Source organism: Hoplias malabaricus, chromosome 7, assembly GCF_029633855.1.
Source record: "Hoplias malabaricus isolate fHopMal1 chromosome 7, fHopMal1.hap1, whole genome shotgun sequence".
Taxonomy (NCBI): domain Eukaryota; kingdom Metazoa; phylum Chordata; class Actinopteri; order Characiformes; family Erythrinidae; genus Hoplias; species Hoplias malabaricus.
The window spans coordinates 8,769,944-8,790,664 of NC_089806.1; the positions used below are offsets into that span (position 1 = coordinate 8,769,944).

Below are 20,721 nucleotides of genomic sequence, written 5' to 3' on the forward strand. Positions count from 1 at the left end.
TACAACTACACAAAGTAGTTCACCTGTTCTCTGCATACTTTCTTATCCCTTTTTCACAACAAAGTGCTGCTGTGTGGGCAGTGGAGCTAAATAACAGGGAGGTCAGTTTTTGAAGTTGGATGTTTAGTTCTGGATCACAAACTGGGCCCATCTCTCCCTCAAACAGTTCCAGTACACTTTTACACAAAAGTTTGGCATTGGTCCTGGTTACTGTAGGCTCATGCTCATGTGCAGCTGCTCCCTATTAATTTCATTCACTTCTAAGGAGATTAACAAACTGGGACTAACTGGGAGACCTCAGTCAGTCTGGATCGGTAGGAACACCTCCAGCACCATCACACTGAACACTGGAGCCCCCCCCCCCCCCCATTTTATGTTTGCACTAGTTGTACCTTAATGCTGTGTGTTGTTTTATGTAGCACCTTGGTCCTGGAGGAACGCTATTTTGTTTCACTGTGTACTGTACACACTGTATACTGCTGAAATGACAATAAATTTCTTGAACTTGAAACTTTTTCCACTGTGGGCAAATTTTGAAGCAGTGTAGGTCTCTGACTTGTATCTAATTTTCCTTGAGGAACAATTACTAGGTGGGGCTTGGTCAGATCAGGTGGACGAAGCTTGTTTTAAAAGAATCAGTGTCTTTACATAGGCACAGATTTCACTGAGCTGAGGACCTGCAAATGGAGCACCTTCACATATTATTAGTGTTTGGATTTCTAACAGGTTTTAATGGAGCTCAGAACATATCCAGGTAGGAGACCCTTTGGTTTATTCAAATAAAACAATTATTGACGGGTTACTGTTACTTTTTGAATTGGGTACTTTTACTTCTTAATTTGATTTGATTATATTACTGTTTAACTTTATTGCGTATGTATTTTTATTTTGTCGTTTCATCTTGAGGCACTTCCACTTTCCTCACCCTGTTCTGTAAACCATCGTCCTGTCAGTCTGTCATTCTTTAACCTTGCTAGCAGAAAACGTGTTTTTATTAATGTCTACTGAAAACGTACAAATAACAAATGCAACATTATATCACAGTGTGATGAGGAGGATGTGTAGGACTTAAGTATAATATATATATATATATATATATATATATACACGCACACACACACATTTTTTCATTCTTTCATTCTTTCAATGTCTGTAACCACTTATCCAGTTTGCTGTGGGTCCAGAGCCTACCCAGAATCACAGGGTGACACACACACACATTCACTCACACCTACGGACACATTTGAGTCGCCAATCCACCTACCAACGTGTGTTTTTGGACTGTGGGAGGAAACCGGAGCACCCGGAGGAAACCCACGCAGACACAGGGAGAACACACCACACTCTTCACAGACAGTCACCCGGAGGAAACACACGCAGACACAGGGAGAACACACCACACTCTTCACAGACAGTCACCCGGAGGAAACCCACGCAGACACAGGGAGAACACACCACACTCTTCACAGACACTCACCCGGAGGAAACCCACGCAGACACAGAGAGAACACACCACAGTCCTCACAGGGAAAACACACCACACTTCACAGACAGTCACCCGGGAGGAAACCCACGCAGACACAGAGAGAACAAACCACACTCCTCACAGACAGTCACCTGGAGGAGACCCACGCAGACACAGAGAACACACCACAGTCCTCACAGACAGTCACAGGGAAAACACACCACACTTCACAGACAGTCACCTGGGAGGAAACCCACGCAGACACAGGGAGAACACACCACACTCCTCACAGACAGTCACCCGGAGGAGACCCACACAGACACAGAGAGAACCTGGAGTGTTTGCATCGTAATCACTTATGCATTTGCACATTTATGCTCCTACAAAATGTGCAATTCGGTGCTTTGTAGTAACAACACTCTGTGTCCATATTAATATTCCAATGTCTTTAATTCCCTCCTAGCAGAGCTCAGAGCCCCTCATACCTCGTCTCCATCTCCAGAGCTGTGAGACCCGGGATTCCCACCATAGTCTCGGTTACGAACCTCAGAGATTCTCCTGTTTCAGTCATCTCTGAACTTAAACACGGAAACAGCAGCATCCAAACTCAGAGCACCATTGAAGCAGGTACACCACTTCACCACAACAGTAGACGCCACCATTTATAATGTCTCCAAGAGATCTGAGCACTGACACTGACCTTAATATATACTTTTATTTTCATCAAAGGGTGGACAGAAATGCAAGTTCTTCCTGCAGTGAGTATCATTACTGGTTCTAAGTTCTACACAAACCCACGTCTAATAGATGTACCAAAGAGCTAGGAACAGTACTAACCACTAAAATACAATTTCACAAATATTTCTGCATAAAGCAGTGTGATTTATTACTCCCCACTGTGTCTTTAACCTCTACTTTGAGACACTACACACTCCAGATGTCTGGTTCCTATCACCACCGCTGTGAACAATTCGGACTCTAGAACAAATTCGTAGGAGAGCAGAGTTTGTAAAAATGTGGTGATATGATAAATGTAAAATAGTTCACTCATTCTGACTCCATGTGAATGATAAGTGTTTTTCTTCTTCATAAATGACAATGATCAGATTATCTTTAAAACCAAAGCTTTAAACTTCACCCCGAATCAATTTAGAAACACAATAGTATTTAAATGTTTATATCAAAGTGCTTATTTCAAACTTTTGGAAGGCATGATATGTGATAGTTTCAGGGAGTGTTGGATATTGTGACTCTTCTGAATCATAGCTCACAACAAGAGGATCAGATTTCTTCAGGAGTGTCTCTGTTGTATTGATGTGGGTCAGAAAACAATTATGAACTGAAATCTAATAACAGTGCTCATATGTACAGCAGCTTCTTTATAAATCGTTTAATAAAATGATACTGAGTGGCGTATTTGGCTTTTAAAACATAGAATCAAAATCAACCATTAAAAATAATGATCAGTGAACCTCTGTACCCCTTTATTCAACGTTTTACTGGTGTATTCATGAGAGCTTTGTAAATTAAATATTACTAAATAGAGATACAACTTCTGAAAGTTTCCTGTGGCCCCCAGTGTAAGATCCGCTGCTTTAGGGAACCAAACGTCACGTTGAAGAGTCCTCCTTGGTTCAGTTTGGCAGCGTCTACAGACATGGATGAAGCCTAATCTTGCTCTAAAGGAGTTAAGAAACAATGGCACAATTTAATCCCAGGTCAATCTGTCTCTGAGAAACCAGTCTTAACCCTCTCTCTCTCTCTCCCTTCACTGCCTCCTTCTCTCTGTTCAGATTCCTGAGAACGATGAGAACTACAGGTTTCCGTATGAGCTGACTGTCCGTGGTTATATGGGAGAAGCTCTAGTCTTCTCTAACTCCACCATGCTGCAGTACAACCCCAAGACTTTCACTGTGTTGCTACAAACAGATAAAACAAACTACAAACCAGGCCAAACTGTGAAGATCAGAGCAGTGGTCCTAACCCCTGACGGACGGCCAAACCACAGATACGTAGACCTCCTCATTATGGTGGGTGCTCTGTTTTCATGTAGAGTAATGTTAACCCTCCCAAATAAACAACCCTCGTGGTGTATTCACCTTGAACTGACACTGCGTATATTTATTATGATCATTTCTCAAGAAATTAAATTGTGTTGTAAATGTAGATTTAAAACTTTAGATCCATAATTTGTAGTTTGCAACTAAAAGATATTCCATTATGACTTGAAGTTGTGGTGCGAGTCTTTTTCTTGTGAAATTCCCAATAAGTTTGATGTGTCACATGACCCTCTTCCTACTGAAAAAACTAAAGTTGGATCCAAAATGGCCGCCATGGTCACCACCCATCTTGAAAAGTTTCCCCCCTCCCATATACTAATGTGCCACAAACAGGAAGTTAATATCACCAACCCCTCATATTTTATTAAGATGTATCCATATAAATGGCCCACGCTGTAGAGTCAACCTTAAAATTAATGACTGGCACAACTTTACTGCATTTTACTGTTAACACACTTTGATATTTATTGAGTACCGATCATTCAGACTCTATTTATCCTGTGCTGTATAACTCACAAGATATGGTATAGTATAAAGCAAACAAGCCCCCCACACAAAGCTGATTGTTTGACGGGTTTCTGTTGCGTGCATGATGCAGGACCCCAGGAGGAATATTGTCCATCAGTGGCTGTCCGTGGAGACTGTTCTGGGTACAGTGTCCAGAGAGTTCCAGCTTTCTGAGAACCCGCCGCTTGGACAGTGGACAATTGTGGCTTCAGTAAATGTGAGCTTAGTGCATTGTCCAAAATGTCTGTTTCCCACTGGTTCCCTACTTAATTAATATTAATTGCTTCATTTAAGAATTTTATTGCATTCATTAAGATTCTGTTTGGTCTAAATTCATCATGTCGTCTATTTCATTTATTACACTGTTTGATTAATATTAATAAGACTGGAGTAGATTTAAAATGCATCCAGAACGGACTGGTTGACTTAACTCAAATGTGTAAATCATTTCCATAGTAACTGACATCAGCAGATTTACATATGTGTGGGTTTATGAATTTTGCCCTGTGACTCTTTTAACTGAGAAAAACTGACCTGACTCTTCTCATTTACAGGACACCACTCAGGATCAGGCGTTTAATGTCAGTCATTATGGTGAGGTATATTTATTCTTACAGTGATACTCTACTGTCCAAATGGAAAGAACACCTTTTATATACAGCACACCCAAAAGTTTGTAGACACTTCATCTAAAGAGTGATTGCCACTTGTTCCATTGTTGAAAGAAGTGTCCAGTTGTGCACATGAGCAGCACGTGTGTCTACAAACTTTTGGCTAAACACTTCTTGTCTTTCAAAATGGGTCTTAGAGGGATGTTGTTTGTGTAACTGCAGTTCTCCCCAAGTTTGAGGTTGTGGTGGAAGCTCCCGAAGTGCTTTATTTTAAAGATCACCTGGTGTACACTGTAAACGCACAGTGAGTGTCTTCAGCTTTCATTAAACCTCATATTAATCTTAACTTTTTTGTCTGATTTGCTGACGTTTCAACAGTGAGAAGACTAAAAGTGCCGCAACACAGGAACCCTGACACTGTATTTCTGTTTTAGATATTTGTCTGGAAAGCCAGTTATGGGAAGTTTGGCAGTAACATACATTCATGGATTCCAAGGGATTGAAGAATATTATGAAGATATTGTACCAATGGTAGGTTCTGGTATTCTCATAGAAAAAAAAAAAAAACATTCAGTCTTTTCCCTCCTTCGATTCTACTTCACATTAAGAGAAGATAATATACTATAATGGCGGCACGGTGGCGCAGCAGGTAGTGTCACAGTCACACAGCTCCAGGGACCTGGAGGTTGTGGGTTCGATTCCCGCTCCGGGTGACTGTCTGTGAGTAGTGTGGTGTGTTCTCCCTGTGTCTGCGTGGGTTTCTTCCGGGTGACTGTCTGTGAGGAGTGTGGTGTGTTCTCCCTGTGTCTGCGTGGGTTTCTTCCGGGTGACTGTCTGTGAGGAGTGTGGTGTGTTCTCCCTGTGTCTGCGTGGGTTTCCTCCGGGTGACTGTCTGTGAGGAGTGTGGTGTGTTCTCCCTGTGTCTGCGTGGGTTTCCTCCAGGTGACTGTCTGTGAGGAGTGTGGTGTGTTCTCCCTGTGTCTGCGTGGGTTTCCTCCGGGTGCTCCGGTTTCCTCCCACAGTCCAAAAACACACGTTGGTAGGTGGATTGGCGACTCAAAAGTGTCTGTAGGTGTGAGTGTGTGTGTGTTGCCCTGTGAAGGACTGGCGCCCCCTCCAGGGTGTATTCCCGCCTTGCGCCCAATGATTCCAGGTAGGCTCTGGACCCACCGCGACCCTGAACTGGATAAGCGGTTACAGATAATGAATGAATGAATGAATGAATATACTATAACCTAGTGGCTTGAAAGTATCAGAGATTCTGCTCTATAATAATTTTAAATATGAGTGGGACCTGCTCTATTTGGAGTAAACTGGTTAATTTCGGGAGTAATATAAAGAAATGATTTTGAAGAAAACATGTAACAATAGTCAGTAATGAATCTTCATTTGGTTCATGGATCTTCTTTGCTCCATTTAGTAATATATGTTTTAGAACAGGACCAGGAGTGTCTACAACTCTGTTCTCCTTCCACTAGATCATTTTGGTCTAAAATAACATCTAAATCTCCAGGGTCAGTGGTGTGTCCAAGTCACAACACAGATTAAATCTAGAGTCCTTTAGGGACTAAATAAAACACCTCCTCTGAGAGGAAGATTAATAAGATGTGTGTCCCTTTGCTGCAGCAATCGCTTCTACTTTCCGAGAAAGCTTTAGACGAGACTTTGGAATATTGCTGTGAGGATTTGATAGCATTCAGCCATGACAGTATTAGTGGGCAAGTCCAGGGCAGGTTTGTAATATAAAATTGTAATTCAAAATTCAAACATTAGTTTGCTCTTTTACCATCTTATTGGGACTGGTTTGGAGCATTAAAAATGACAATAATATTTTTAATAATATTTTAAAATATGAATTAATATTTCACTACTTTTTTGTTGTTGAATAAAATGACAATAGCCATTTTTATTACAATGCAACAGTTACCATAACATGACAAAAGAGTGGGACAATGCTGGAAGTTTGAATTACAGTGATATGTTACACAAAATCTCTTTCAAACTTATTTATACACTTATAAATTTGAGTACAGTGGAACCTCTACTAACGAACTTTCCAAGATACGAACCGGGCATTTGAATATTTTTTGCCTCCACCAATGAACCACGACTCTAGAAGCGAACCCGAGCCTCCGCCGAGCCGGTGGCTGGAAATGGCCACTGACCCCAACAGGCGAGTCTCCCAGCGCCCCCAGACTTGAGTGAGCTTTTAAGATTAGCACATTGTAGCTTTAGCAATTTAGCATTAGTGTAAATAGCAGACGTCGAAATTCGTGCTAAGTTAAGCCGTATCTACACTTCGTCTCCCCACATTCACCCACCTACTCTCCCTACATTCACCCCCCCCCCACCTCCCGTCATACAGCCAGTGCCTGTGTTACTCCTCCAGCCAGTCGTCACGTCTTCAAGGTAGCGATGTGTAACCACTTAAAACTTTATTTCTTTTTTATTACTGTTACCACTGTATGTCTCTTTTATTTTTAGTAACGCTACATGTATTTTTTACTAATTTGAGAGTGTTGTAAACATGTATCAGTGCAAAAAGGGTGACTTTCGGGGTGGGGGCTGGAACACATTAATTACTTTTCCATTATTTTAAATGGGGAAAATTGACTCAAGAAATGAACTTTTCTACTTACGAACCGGGTCACGAAACAGATCAAGTTCGTAGGTAGAGGTTCCACTGTACAAGTAAACGTAAGACAGTTTGAAAGCACTCTCACAGCTTTAGCAATACTTTACTCAAGTACATGCACTAAGTAAATATAAGTAGTAACTACCCTCCTCTTCTTGTTGTTTCTCTCTTGCAGATTCATGGTACAGCTGATTTGAGCTTTGATATTGGTGAAATATACCAGAACCGCTCTGATGACTATAGGTTTCATGAAAAGTCTGGTGACTTCATACTCATTAATGCCCAGGTCACAGAACATTTGACTGGTAATTAATCACTGTTCATTTTTCAACTCCTTGATTTTCTCTAAATACCATTCACAATATTCTTTATGTTAAAATATAACTTAAAAAGGAACAAATAAATAAATAAATATATAAAACCTCTTCATGATTAAAATGAAACTAACCATGGCTGTTTCCTCCAGGTGTGACCCACAACAGCACTGTAACAATTCCTATTGCAATGAATAGATTTAAGCTGGAATTTCTGCCTCATCCTCCTGCCATACGGCCATCTCTCAACTACTCAGCCAAGGTTAGATCTGTACAAGACATAAGGACATTTCAGCCATCAGGATCTCTCTTGTACTTCTACTTTTTTCAGCCCCTCTTCACACCATTAATATCAGCGCATTGTTCTCCCCGTGTCCGTGTGGGTTTCCTCCGGGTGACTGTCTGTGAGGAGTGTGGTGTGTTCTCCCTGTGTAAGCGTGGGTTTCCTCCGGGTGACTGTCTGTGAGGAGTGTGGTGTGTTCTCCCTGTGTAAGCGTGGGTTTCCTCCGGGTGACTGACTGTGAGGAGTGTGGTGTGTTCTCCCTGTGTAAGCGTGGGTTTCCTCCGGGTGACTGTCTGTGAGGAGTGTGGTGTGTTCTCCCTGTGTAAGCGTGGGTTTCCTCCGGGTGACTGTCTGTGAGGAGTGTGGTGTGTTCTCCCTGTGTCTGTGTGGGTTTCCTCCGGGTGACTGTCTGTGAGGAGTGTGGTGTGTTCTCCCTGTGTCTGCGTGGGTTTCCTCCGGGTGACTGTCTGTGAGGAGTGTGGTGTGTTCTCCCTGTGTCTGTGTGGGTTTCCTCCGGGTGACTGTCTGTGAGGAGTGTGGTGTGTTCTCTCTGTGTCCGCGTGGGTTTCCTCCAGGTGACTGTTTGTGAGGAGTGTGGTGTGTTCTCTCGTTGAAATAACGTAATGACTGCCATCTAATCAACGTTCTCTTAAGGTTGAAAATGAAAGTTGAAAAGACGTCCAAACACAGACAGTGAAAAGACGACTATTAGACGTATTTTGGACATCCGTTGACGTTATTAATTGGTCCCGAAATAAATGACTTGTATAAAACGCGTTTTGGACGTCCACTGACGTTATCGATTGGTCACCACTTAACTAACTTATTAAGATGGAATTTGGACGTCCATTGACGTTTAAAATATGTCCTTGACGGACAGACTACTTTTAGACCTATTTTGAACGTCCAGGGACGTTCCTTGTTTACTGGGAAGTGTTTACTTTAATGAAATTAAATGTTTGTCTTCTATAAAATTCCCAGCAATGATTTTATGATTCAGATTTTTTACTTTTTTCTTCATTAATTATTCTTTCTTTAAAATTAATTATTATTGTCTGTATGCTTTCCTCTCTTACAGTTAAAACTTTCCACCTATGATAAGCATCCCCTGACCTTAGATGACCTGAACGGGACTGTGAGCTTGACCGTAACTCAGCATACTCTCAGTCCATGGACTATGGGAGAGGGAAACCTGGGGAGTACCCTGATGCCTGACATCCAGCCGAACTTCATCCTCCCGTATCCCCTCAGAAACACAACATTAGAGCTGCCCATTACTGCTGACGGAATTATAGCCTTCTCCACACTGCTCAGTGATAATGTGGCTAGTCTTAGTCTAGAGGTAACACTGCACTCACTGTCACATTAACTAGAGCAATTAAGCAGTAAGTAAATAATTAGAACTGTTCATTAAAAACATTTAGATTAATCTTTGTGACAGAAAGACCTGACACACACTGCCTTTTCATTTCACCCCAGAAGCTAAAAAAAGAATGGGTTGAAACTATTAACAGACCGACCTTTGCCAGCTCCAAGGAGTGTTATAGATGCTACCAAATTATTGAAACAGTTGACAGGTTGTTTTTGGTGTGGCAAACGCATCCATTACCCTCATGACTGCGGTGCAACCTAAAGAAGTAAACTTCAGACAACTCTACCTGATTCACAAATTAAACTTTGGCTTTGAGACCACTGAGATTCAAACTCACACCAACACAACACAACACAACCTACTCTCCTGCCTATTTTACTAGTAGATTGCCAGATTTCAGATTCCATTTTGGTGAAACTATGTCACCACTTATCTCTGTTTTGTGGAGACTGTGCCATGCTGCCATCTGCTGTGTGTTCTAGGCAGAGTATGAAGACGCATACGTATCCCTGCATCTGAACACAGGATACACATCTCCAAGCAAATCTTACATCAACATCCAAACAAAAGGACACTCCCGGGTATGGCTTTTTCATTCGCATCTGTATTACACTCTATAATTTATCTAAAAATAAAGGTCAAATATTCACATGTTTCTTACATGGCTCTTACAGATTGGACAGCCTTTTACACTCACTGTGGAAAGTAACTTTCCCTTAACTCAGTTCCACTATATGGTAAGTCTATAAATGCATAGAGAACAAGTTCTGATTAAGAGATATATAAAACCTAAAATGCTAATTATTTTCATATTTTGCTGATCATATATGCCTAGAATTTGACATGACTCTTCATATATTTTCCAGGCCAAACGGCCATTAAGATATTCTCAGGAAACAATTCTGTAGTGAAAAGATACTCGAAAATCCACTTGCATAAGGAATGCTAGTGTCAAAGAAATTAAACAAAGACAACTGTTGGTAAAACTTTCAAACAAAACACTCTTCAGATCAGAAAAAGTCTACAGCTGCTTCCCAGAGAGCAGACACATTTGGGCTTAATCTGTGCCACTTTTGTCAATTATGGCTCAGTGACTGCACTGGTAAGAACAAGGCTTGGCTTGGGTTACAGCATGTGTTGCATGGGCCACAGATTTGATCAACAACACACCTGACATCTGGCCAATTTAAGGTGAACTGGTAGCCAGACTCACCCTGAGTCACAGATGTCATTCAAGGCCAAAAGAGAACTGCAGATGTGCCACTTTTAGGCCAAATATTCATTGCTATTTGGGCTCTGTCCATCCTACCGCTCTGGAAACACAACCCAGTACTAAATACTAAAGAAGCTAATGTCATATTTTGATGCGTCTGTGCAATTCTTTTCAAAAATAGGCTTGATCCTGAAGAGTGTGTCTCTTGTATTTAATGGCATTCTGACTGGAAATTAAATGAAGAATTTCTACCTTACAATACTGTAATCCTTAAAAACAGATTGTTTAAGCGTTTTTTGTATTATTCAGTAACATACACTCGTTCGCAAAAACATTAACATCTCAAAATGAAATATTTTGTGTGTAGTTTTTGAGCTTTGAGCTTTGCCTGACGTAAACAAGGACTACTGACCAATTAAATGTTTACAGAGAAGGTTATCGACCAATAACGGTAGCGCTACAGTCAGACCGTCCAATCAGAAGATTTTAGGCTACTTCACCACACCCCCTTCTCACTCAAGCGAACCAATCGGAGTAGGGGAGGGCGGGACTAGTTTGTGAACGAAACTTCTCGAAGTTCTATGTAAACTCTAGAAAAACAAAATCCCGGACGTTTGTGAAATTCCACCCGGACATTTTTTTAAGTCTAAAAAAGAGGACATGTCCGGGTAAAAGAGGACGTCTGGTCACCCTTATGTTGTATGAAGAGCAGCTGTGTTCAAATGAGGTAGAAAAAAGAAAGTCATAAAAAAGTAGATTGATGGATTTCTTTGGACTGCGATGACATGTTGTTATTGATTATGACAGAGGATTGCAAATTTCCAATTAGTAGTGTATTTCCTGCCTTTATGTGTGTTTGTGCGTGTGTGTGTGTGTGTGTGTGTGTGTGTGTAGGTGACATCTCAAGGTCAGATAGTGGATGCTGGGACACTGGGATTCTCCGTCTTTACCCTGACTCCGGATGTGTCGTGGGCACCTGTGGCTACTGTCCTGGTTTACTGCATCCGTCCAGATGGAGAAATCATCACAGACGCACTGGACCTGTCCTTTACGCAAATCCTGAGAAACAATGTAAATATAACTAAGAAATATAGACACACTGTGGTTTTAAATTTGAGATCATCGTTTAAATATCACCTCTGACACATCACACCCACACAAGTCAAGTCGAGTCACGTCAGCTGGTCAATTCTTAAGTGATATGCACTGGAACAAATTGCTGTTCCTGAAGACCACAGTGCAACCACAGCTGCAGCAGATTACACAAACCACATTAGATGCAGATACATGACACTGTAAACCATGAGCAGAAATACCATCCATACACCAGACAATAAAAACACAGGACAAATACACACTCACGGGACAAGAATCTAACATGATGCTAACTAGAGAAGATACTACACATGGGGGGTGTTTTTTTTTTGTTTTTTGTTTTTTAAACAAAGGTAACCTAAAACCTCTTGGCCGCAGCGACAATACTGTGGGAAAATACGGCAGATTTAACTGAAGAGCCAGTGATAGCGCTGTGAAACATGGAATCTACACATACACCATTGCCATAAACAATCTGGTTTCTGTGAATCTGTCCAGCTCATTTCTGCAGACGCCTCAGAAAGTAAATCCGAGATGGTTGGCTGACACTGGATCCTCAGTCTCATTCTTGTGACTCACAAATACAATCTCACTTCCTTCTTAAATGTTTAACACTTCCCGAAGATTCCCTCCAAGTGCTGAAGGGAGACCATGGCCTCACCCAGTGTTTCAACTAAAGACACAGAGGATTCACAAGTCCATGTTATGATTCCTACATTCGGACTGATATCCTATAGGTCAGTAAATGTATATGGGAATCAACGTATGCAGTAAAATATCCAGGAGCACTGCTGTGTCAGATCCACTCGCATCAGTTCAACTCACACTAACACACCACCACCACTGCAGCCCTGAGAGTGATCCACCACCCAAATCATACCTGCTCTGTGGGGGTCCTGACCTTAGAAGGACAGGATGAAGTGGCGTTAACGGTGTATGAAGAACGAAACACAGTCTACAGTCTGTTATTGTAGAGCTACAAAACACTACTGTGTGGTCAGTGGAGAATACTTTTTTTTATAAACAAAGGTGTAAACAAAAATATGCCATTTGCATTGTTTTTTTAAATAGCTGCATGGATTTTCTTAAAGGCAAATGTCTTTATTCTCCAATTTGCATATGAAGAAGTGTACATAGAGGTGATTATGATTAAAAAAAGGGCAGTGAAAACAGAGACGAATCACCTTTGGGTCCAGTTTGAACACGCTGACTCATGGCATTTCATGATGGCAGGTGTCTCTGAGCTGGGGAACCAAGAGGGCAGGGCCTGCTAACACAGTGTCTATGGACGTCTCTGTGTCTGAGCCTGGGTCTCTGGTGGGGATGCTGGTGGTGGACAAAGGGACCCTGGACAAAGACAGGACCAATGACATCACTGAGAAGAAGGTACAGCGCATGTGGTCACATTACACCTCACTGATAAGGAGCCACTGTGGAGTCAGTAGAGGGGGATGTTGTCTTCTGACAGGCATTGTCTCAGAGTGTTGTGGCTTATATTGAATCACAAAGAAACAGTCGATACCATTCAGTCCATGAACTCTCAGTCTTTGTTCTGCTCTGAATGAATGTCTTGGAGCACTCCTATGTAATTTAATGCTCAGCACACACCCATGTATTAGTTAATAGCTAAAAGAAAGAAGATACGCTTTTGAGAATCCTGGCCAATGTGTTTTTACAGTAAAAACCTTTTGTTTCCAGTTCATTCAAAAAAATTCAGGACACACTCTTTGGCTATTTTCTTTTCAATAGATATTTTTTAAACTAAGGTTAAAGCCGTATAAACTGGAGAAATGTGTGGCTTGTTTTGCAGGTGACAGAGGAGCTGATGAAGTTCTTCACTGACCTGTTTAACTCACCTTCGGATGAGATGCTTATGAGCGATCCATACTCAATCTTCAGGGTACCATGGAAAACCTTTATCTCACATTTCAGACTCATATTTCCATTCTTCTTCACATGGTCAAGATACAGGGAGTTAACCATGGGCTTTAAATCATGTTTTAAGTCATGTTTCCTTCCCCAGGCGAGTGGTGTGACTGTTCTGACTGATGCAGAGCTGAACCCGGTTTACGACATTTGGCCTATGATCGGGCCTGAATTCCGTAAGTCTGATAACGGGTGGATAACATGGGAACACTGCTGCTGCTTTAACACTTGAGTTGGAGATGTTATGTTGTAGGTGTTGAGTTGGAGCTGGAAATGTTGAGCTAGGTAAGAGGTTGTAGAGTCGGACCTGTAAGTATATACAGGGGTTGGACAATGAAAGTGAAACACCGGGTTTTAGACCACAGTAATTTATTAGTATGGTGTAGGACCTCATTTTGCGGCCAATACAGCATCAATTCGTCTTGGGAATGACATACAAGTCCTGCACAGTGGTCAGAGGGATTTGAAGCCATTCTTCTTGCAGGATAGTGGCCAGGTCTCTACGTGATGCTGGTGGAGGAAAACGTTTCCTGACTCGCTCCTCCAAAACACCCCAAAGTGGCTCAATAATATTTAGATCTGGTGACTGTGCAGGCCATGGGAGATGTTCAACTTCACTTTCATGTTCATCAAACCAATCTTTCACCAGTCTTGCTGTGTGTATTGGTGCATTGTCGTCCTGATACACGGCACCGCCTTCAGGACACAATGTTTGAACCATTGGATGCACATGGTCTTACTGGTGCAATGTGCAGTTAATGAAGATTGGCCACCAGGCTGCTCCAATTTAGCCATGAAACCCCCCACACTACAATAACAGGTGATTCAGTTTCATTGTCTAACCCCTGTAGTTTTGTATGGGGTTGTTGAATAATGGGGTTAAGAAGACTGATGTGCTGTGTTCAAATGAGAGACTTAAGAATAAACTACACAATCCAATGGTAAAGCTATCTGACCAGCTGTCTGCTATGTGTGGTCCTAGTAGAGGATGTGTTTATAAAGGAAATGAACATACATTAAATATCATAGAAACGTATAGAAAAGCATTACAATTCTACTATAACCCACACAAACAGTGCAGTGTTGGCTTTACATAATTCAACTCCAAGTTTCTAAAGGGTAGAATGATCTAAAGGATATTAATCTGATGGTCTGATGCCCTCACATGCGTCTCACATCTCCTCTCTCACTAACCCATATGTCTCTACAGCAGGGGAGGGAGACCAGCTCTTTCTGCTAGAACATGAACCGCACCAGAGGATGAACTTTCCTGAGACCTGGCTCTGGATGGACATCAGCATGAAGTACACAGATAAATCTCTCTCTCTCTCTGCATCTTTTACTCAGATCCCATATGTGTGTTCTACTGGCATGGAAATAAGGTGTTATTTTTAATTGAGCTCTTTGGGGGCACTGTGTACTTGCTGTAAATTGTTATTTCCAGGTTTGACGTCCTTCCAGTGCCTTGACTTTTTGTTCAGTTTTCAAATTAGACTAAGATTAGACTTTTTAAAACCCCACTTTAAAAATGGATACAGCTTTGTTCAAAAGATTCAAATGTATCTCCAATTGTGTCCATTTTCAACACATCTCCAAATGTGTTTTTTGAACACAGCAGCTGTCCTTCACATTGTGTGAAAATTTCATGATGAACGAACCAATAGAAATGCTCCAAAATGACTTGGAATTAAAGCGTTTTACACTGACTTCCATTAAGAGTTAAGAAGGTTTTTTTCGTTCTCTTGTAAAGTTACTATTTTGGAGATGCATGGTTTTCTTTGGACAAAAATGATATAAAAACATTATTATATATAAGAAAATAGTCTGTAACACATGGATTTACAGAAGAGAAGCTCTATTAATTAATTAATTAATTCATTCATTCATTCATTATCTGTAACCCTTATCCAGTTCAGGGTTGCGGTGGGTCCAGAGCCTACCTGGAATCATTGGGCGCAAGGCAGGAATACACCCTGGAGGGGGCGCCAGTCCTTCACAGGGCAACACACACACTCACACACTCACACCTATGGACACTTTTGAGTCGCCAATCCACCTACCAACGTGTGTTTTTTTTTGGACTGTGGGAGGAAACCGGAGCACCCGGAGGAAACCCACGGAGGCACAGGGAGAACACACCACACTCCTCACAGACAGTCACCCGGAGGAAACCCACGCAGACACAGAGAGAACACACCACACTCCTCACAGACAGTCACCTGGAGCGGGAATCGAACCCACAACCTCCAGGCCCCTGGAGCTGTGTGACTGCGACACTAAATGCTGCGCCACCGTGCCGCCCTAGCTCTATTAACCACACTGCAAATTCACCAGTGTTAAATCAACTTGTCAACACTCTCAGTGTTAATTTAACACTAATAGTGTTGATTTAACACTGGTAGATTTGCTGAGTACGGTTTCATATTTTTATTAATTATAGCACCCTTGATTATTTGAACACTATGAAGTATGTTTATCCACAGCCAAACAGGATTTAAAAAATTAAAAACCTCAAACATACACACTTTACAGAGTGATATCAACACTGGTTTCTCTTTATAATACAGTATGTCCACCACGGCCTCTCTGGAGCTGACCGTGCCGGACAGCCTGACCTCCTGGGTGGCCACTGCCTTCGTGATATCTGAAAACCTGGGCTTGGGTATTAGCGCTCCTGCAGAGGTAATACACTGCTTATTATCTGGCTATAAACAATTCCACATGGCAGTTATACCACAAGGACAAAGACTTATTATTATAATGGACACATATTTACCCTGAACGTCCCTCACAGCTGGAAGTATTCAAAGACTTTTTCCTGTCCCTGAACCTCCCTGCGTTCATCATCCGAGGGGAGCTGCTGCTGCTGGAGGTCAGCCTCTTCAACTACATGGACATGGACCAGGAGGTGGGCATTCTATTCTGCAACACAAAACAACATACACTGCTCAGAGACCATAGTGGAGCATATGGCTGAACATGAGTGAGTGAGTGAGTGAGTGAGTGGACGTGTCAGGCAGTAAATGTGTGTGGGTGAGTCCCAAGTCAATTCCATGAGGTGTTCACATCTTAAAAGAGAACAAACCGACACTTCTTTCTTTACATGAGCACATTTTTCAGTGTTATAGCCTATAATTGTGCTTAATTCTAATTATTCTTAATTCTCTATTTTTCTTGGTATAAATCTGCCAAAAGAGGAGTCACGGCGTGTGCATGTACACTCTGTGCAGACAGAAATATGTCAGTGTAGATTCCAATCTGTGAGTCAACGTGTCTCCTAACAGTGGAAATGATGCAGAAGGCTTTATTGTTGGAAGTGCGGTGTGTACATGAGAGTTATTTAAATGTGAGGTTTGGAGTGATAATATCCTTGTATGGGTCTGACCTGAGTAACAATAAACACAGTCAATAGGTTCATTATATTCCTGTCCTGTATTAAAGAGCATTAAATGTGAAGTGTTAAACAGCAGGGACTGTCTGGTTGTACTCTGAGAAATTTAGTTGCACTCATATTTCAGACTGGACACAGAGGGCACAGTGCTGTTTCCAGGCAGCGTTTATAGTTTCTGACTTTCCCCAAATACATTCCAGCTCACATATGTGTATGATGATTATATAAGCATGGCCTGCTCAATATGGAGTTAGGGTTTTTTTTCAGCTCATGGAAAAACCACAATCATAGTTCTCTGTTCATTATAGAGAAAGAAAATCTTTTTGCTTTAAGGTGTTAATGTGAACACTGCTAGTTTAATGGTCAGTAAATCTGCCCAGAAACACAAGTTGTACTAATTGAGTATTAGTAGAATATGTGTTGGAATAAATGATCAATCTGGGGCAGCACGGGGGTGCAGCAGGTAGCGTCACAGTCACACAGGATGTTGTGGGTTTGAGTCCTGCTCCGGGTGACTGTCTGTGAGGAGTGTGGTGTGTTCTCTCTGTGTCTGCATGGGTTTCCTCCGGGTGACTGTCTGTGAGGAGTGTGGTGTGTTCTCCCTGTGTCTGCATGGGTTTCCTCCGGGTGACTGTCTGTGAGGAGTGTGGTGTGTTCTCCCTGTGTCTGCATGGGTTTCCTCCGGGTGACTGTCTGTGAGGAGTGTGGTGTGTTCTCCCTGTGTCTGCGTGGGTTTCCTCCGGGTGACTGTCTGTGAGGAGTGTGGTGTGTTCTCCCTGTGTCTGCGTGGGTTTCCTCCGGGTGACTGTCTGTGAGAAGTGTGGTGTGTTCTCCCTGTGTCTGCGTGGGTTTCCTCCAGGTGACTGTCTGTGAGGAGTGTGGTGTGTTCTCCCTGTGTCTGTGTGGGTTTCCTCCGGGTGACTGTCTGTGAGAAGTGTGGTGTGTTCTCCCTGTGTCTGCGTGGGTTTCCTCCGGGTGACTGTCTGTGAGAAGTGTGGTGTGTTCTCCCTGTGTCTGTGTGAGTTTCCTCCGGGTGACTGTCTGTGAGAAGTGTGGTGTGTTCTCCCTGTGTCTGTGTGGGTTTCCTCCAGGTGACTGTCTGTGAGGAGTGTGGTGTGTTCTCCCTGTGTCTGTGTGGGTTTCCTCCGGGTGACTGTCTGTGAGAAGTGTGGTGTGTTCTGCCTGTGTCTGTGTGGGTTTCCTCCGGGTGACTGTCTGTGAGAAGTGTGGTGTGTTCTCCCTGTGTCTGTGTGGGTTTCCTCCAGGTGACTGTCTGTGAGGAGTGTGGTGTGTTCTCCCTGTGCCTGCGTGGGTTTCCTCCGGGTGACTGTCTGTGAGGAGTGTGGTGTGTTCTCCCTGTGTCTGTGTGGGTTTCCTCCAGGTGACTGGACAACCCTGAACTGGATAAGGGCTTACAGACTATGAATGAATGAATAAATTAATGAATGATCAGTCTGTACCTTTGTGTCCTGATGAAGGCCTGAATAGGACACAATTCATCAGCAGATACTTGTCAAACTTTTCCATGCACTGATAACATCGTTTTACATTTTTCCTGCCTATGATTATTTATGCTCTGGGAATCACTTTTCATATTTCTGAGTTAATTAACACCTAGTGTGTGATTGTTTCTTTACTCTCTGCCCAAAGAGCAAGTGTGTTTTCTGATCCCCCTACATCTTTGCTTCATTCTTATTGTTTATTTTTCTTGTACAAGAGCATATTTCAAAGAAATTATACTTTATCTTCTTTTAAACCACACCAGTCTCGCCGCTCTCATTTCATTTATTTTCTCTCATCCAGGTGTTAGTGGAAGTGAATGCCAGCAGTATGTTTGAGTTTGTGTCCCCTGGTACTGAAAACACTAACATGCGCAGAGTGTTAGTACTGAGTCAGAACAGCACTGCGGTGCTGTTCCCCATTAAAGCCGTACAACTGGGAGAGATCCCCATCTCCATCAAAGCTACTTCCATCCACGCTCACGACTCTGTCCAGCAGACCATCCTGGTCAAGGTAACATGCAAAACAATTTCCTTAAATATACGTCACACTGATGAAAGATTTCAGAAGAGCTGAATATCATAATGAAACACAGGCTTCACTTGATCACTTCTAATCTCTCCCTTAGAAACAGCTGTGTCCTCCAATCCACTATGGTGTATTTCTAAATTAAAAACAATGCACCACTCCATTCTCTGGCTTCCAATGCCTGTTTTCCTCTGACCACATGAAGCAGGCCTTGAGTCACATAATGAAGATTTATTATCTGTCCTAAGCCCTTAGAGTGTCTAGAAGTCAGAGGAAGTAAAAGGGAAAAAAATAACTTCTTGACAGTCTGAAGCTAGAACTGGGACGTTAATCCTCACCATTCACTTTATTAGAAACATCCAAACATTGGCTAGTTTATGAGCTCCATTTAACACATAGCTCCACCAAATACAGGTATAACACACTATAGCTACTTCATTCCTTAACAATTTACAAGCCCTCCTCTGTCCCTCTGGAGCTTCAAGATAAGGATTTCTAATGAAGACCAGTGAACGTTTTTTTTTGTTGTTGTTCCTCAGCCCGAGGGAATGGAGCAGTCTTTTACTCAGACACTGTTTCTGGAGTTTCCCCTAAACAAGTTGAACCTGTCCAGAGAGCTGGAGTTCAAATTCCCTAAAAATGTGGTTCCTGGCAGTCAGAGGGCTATAGTGACCGCTGTGGGTAAGTCAACTCAGCCCTGTTCTTATATTTCTGCTCCTGGGCTCCCCCTACAGTTCCACATTCACAGCACTGTCCAGAAATCAAAGGAGTGGGTGTTTACCCACCCTCCGTCCAAAAGCTACAAAGTGCAGTTTCTGCAGTGCTGAGCCCAGAGTTGCACTCCGCCCTCTTCAGTACATTCAAAACTCTGTGTCCAGAATCTTAACACACTCTAAGAAATCTTCCCATATCACCAATGTCCTCCACCATCTTCACTGGCTCCCGGTTACTGAGCGCATCAAATACAACATCCTGCTGTTGAGATTTAAGACCTTACATGGCCTTGTTCCTTCCTATCTGCACAAACACACTTCCGCTGATTCCGGTCTTCTTCTGACAACCCCTAGATACAGGCTTTCCTCAACGGGCAGCAGGTCTTTCACCGTTGCTGCCTCCACACTTTGGAACTCCTTACCCTCCTCTCTTTCCACCTTCAAAACTCAGCTCAAATCCTATTGTTTCTCAAAACACTTCCTCTGAAATTTTTTATTTCTCTCTCCTAAAGCATCCTTGGGCATGTGAAAGGCACTATATAAGTGTAACTTATTATTATTACATTGGCGGTATAGTAAGGTTTTATAGAGTGGTTTAAATTTGTAGGTTTAGAGTGGTGTGAATTGAACATTCCTATGGAGGGACTTAGAGTGGAGAGACTTACAATGGTAGGCTGTTGGTGGAGCGACTTACAGTTGCATAACTAAGGAGAGACCGACAGTGGAAACTTACACTGGAGCAACTTGCAATTTTTAAATCCCTCTTTTTCCATCCACTATTTTACTCACTCACATCTCACTCATTCACTCCTTCCTCTCTTTTCATCTGCCTAATAAAAAGTAAGCTTTTCTCGGAAACGTTGACACAAGTCTATAAGCCCCCAAACATGCTGATCCATAAATATTTGAGGAAAAGTGGGGAATAATGGCACTCTTGGCTGTGGTTCACTCTTCTGGGTGGTGATTTTTTTCTTTTATGGCCAGCAGCTGTGTGATTATGTTCCTTGCCCTGAGCACATGAGGCACTGAAGTGCTCTCTTTTATGTCACGCTTCTCCACTTAGCAGCTCTCTCGTCTTGTTTGGAGCCGTCAAAGGCTGGTGTAAACA

At 42.4% G+C, this 20,721-nt stretch overlaps 2 protein-coding genes across 5 annotated transcripts in view; one reads left to right on the forward strand and one right to left on the reverse strand.

Moving 5' to 3' along the window:
* The window catches only part of naa20 (N-alpha-acetyltransferase 20, NatB catalytic subunit), a 169,142-nt gene that overhangs the window by 3,399 nt on the left and 145,022 nt on the right, over positions 1-20,721 (reverse strand). For all 4 annotated transcript variants that reach the window (XM_066676316.1, XM_066676315.1, XM_066676313.1 and 1 more), the window contains one exon: positions 16,258-16,403. In XM_066676316.1, the coding sequence (XP_066532413.1) occupies positions 16,258-16,328 (71 nt within the window). In that variant the 5' untranslated portion in view covers positions 16,329-16,403. The remainder of the gene's footprint in view (positions 1-16,257; positions 16,404-20,721) is intronic.
* On the forward strand, positions 671-14,950 carry cd109 (CD109 molecule). The gene is made up of 17 exons (XM_066676155.1): positions 671-754; positions 1,929-2,092; positions 2,195-2,223; positions 3,259-3,495; positions 4,124-4,249; positions 4,587-4,626; positions 4,866-4,947; positions 5,078-5,174; positions 7,454-7,564; positions 8,954-9,217; positions 9,730-9,828; positions 11,355-11,531; positions 12,789-12,941; positions 13,366-13,455; positions 13,579-13,657; positions 14,692-14,785; positions 14,926-14,950. The coding sequence occupies exons 1-17, from the start codon at positions 684-686 to the stop codon at positions 14,948-14,950; spliced, it is 1,938 nt and encodes a 645-aa protein (XP_066532252.1). The 5' UTR covers positions 671-683.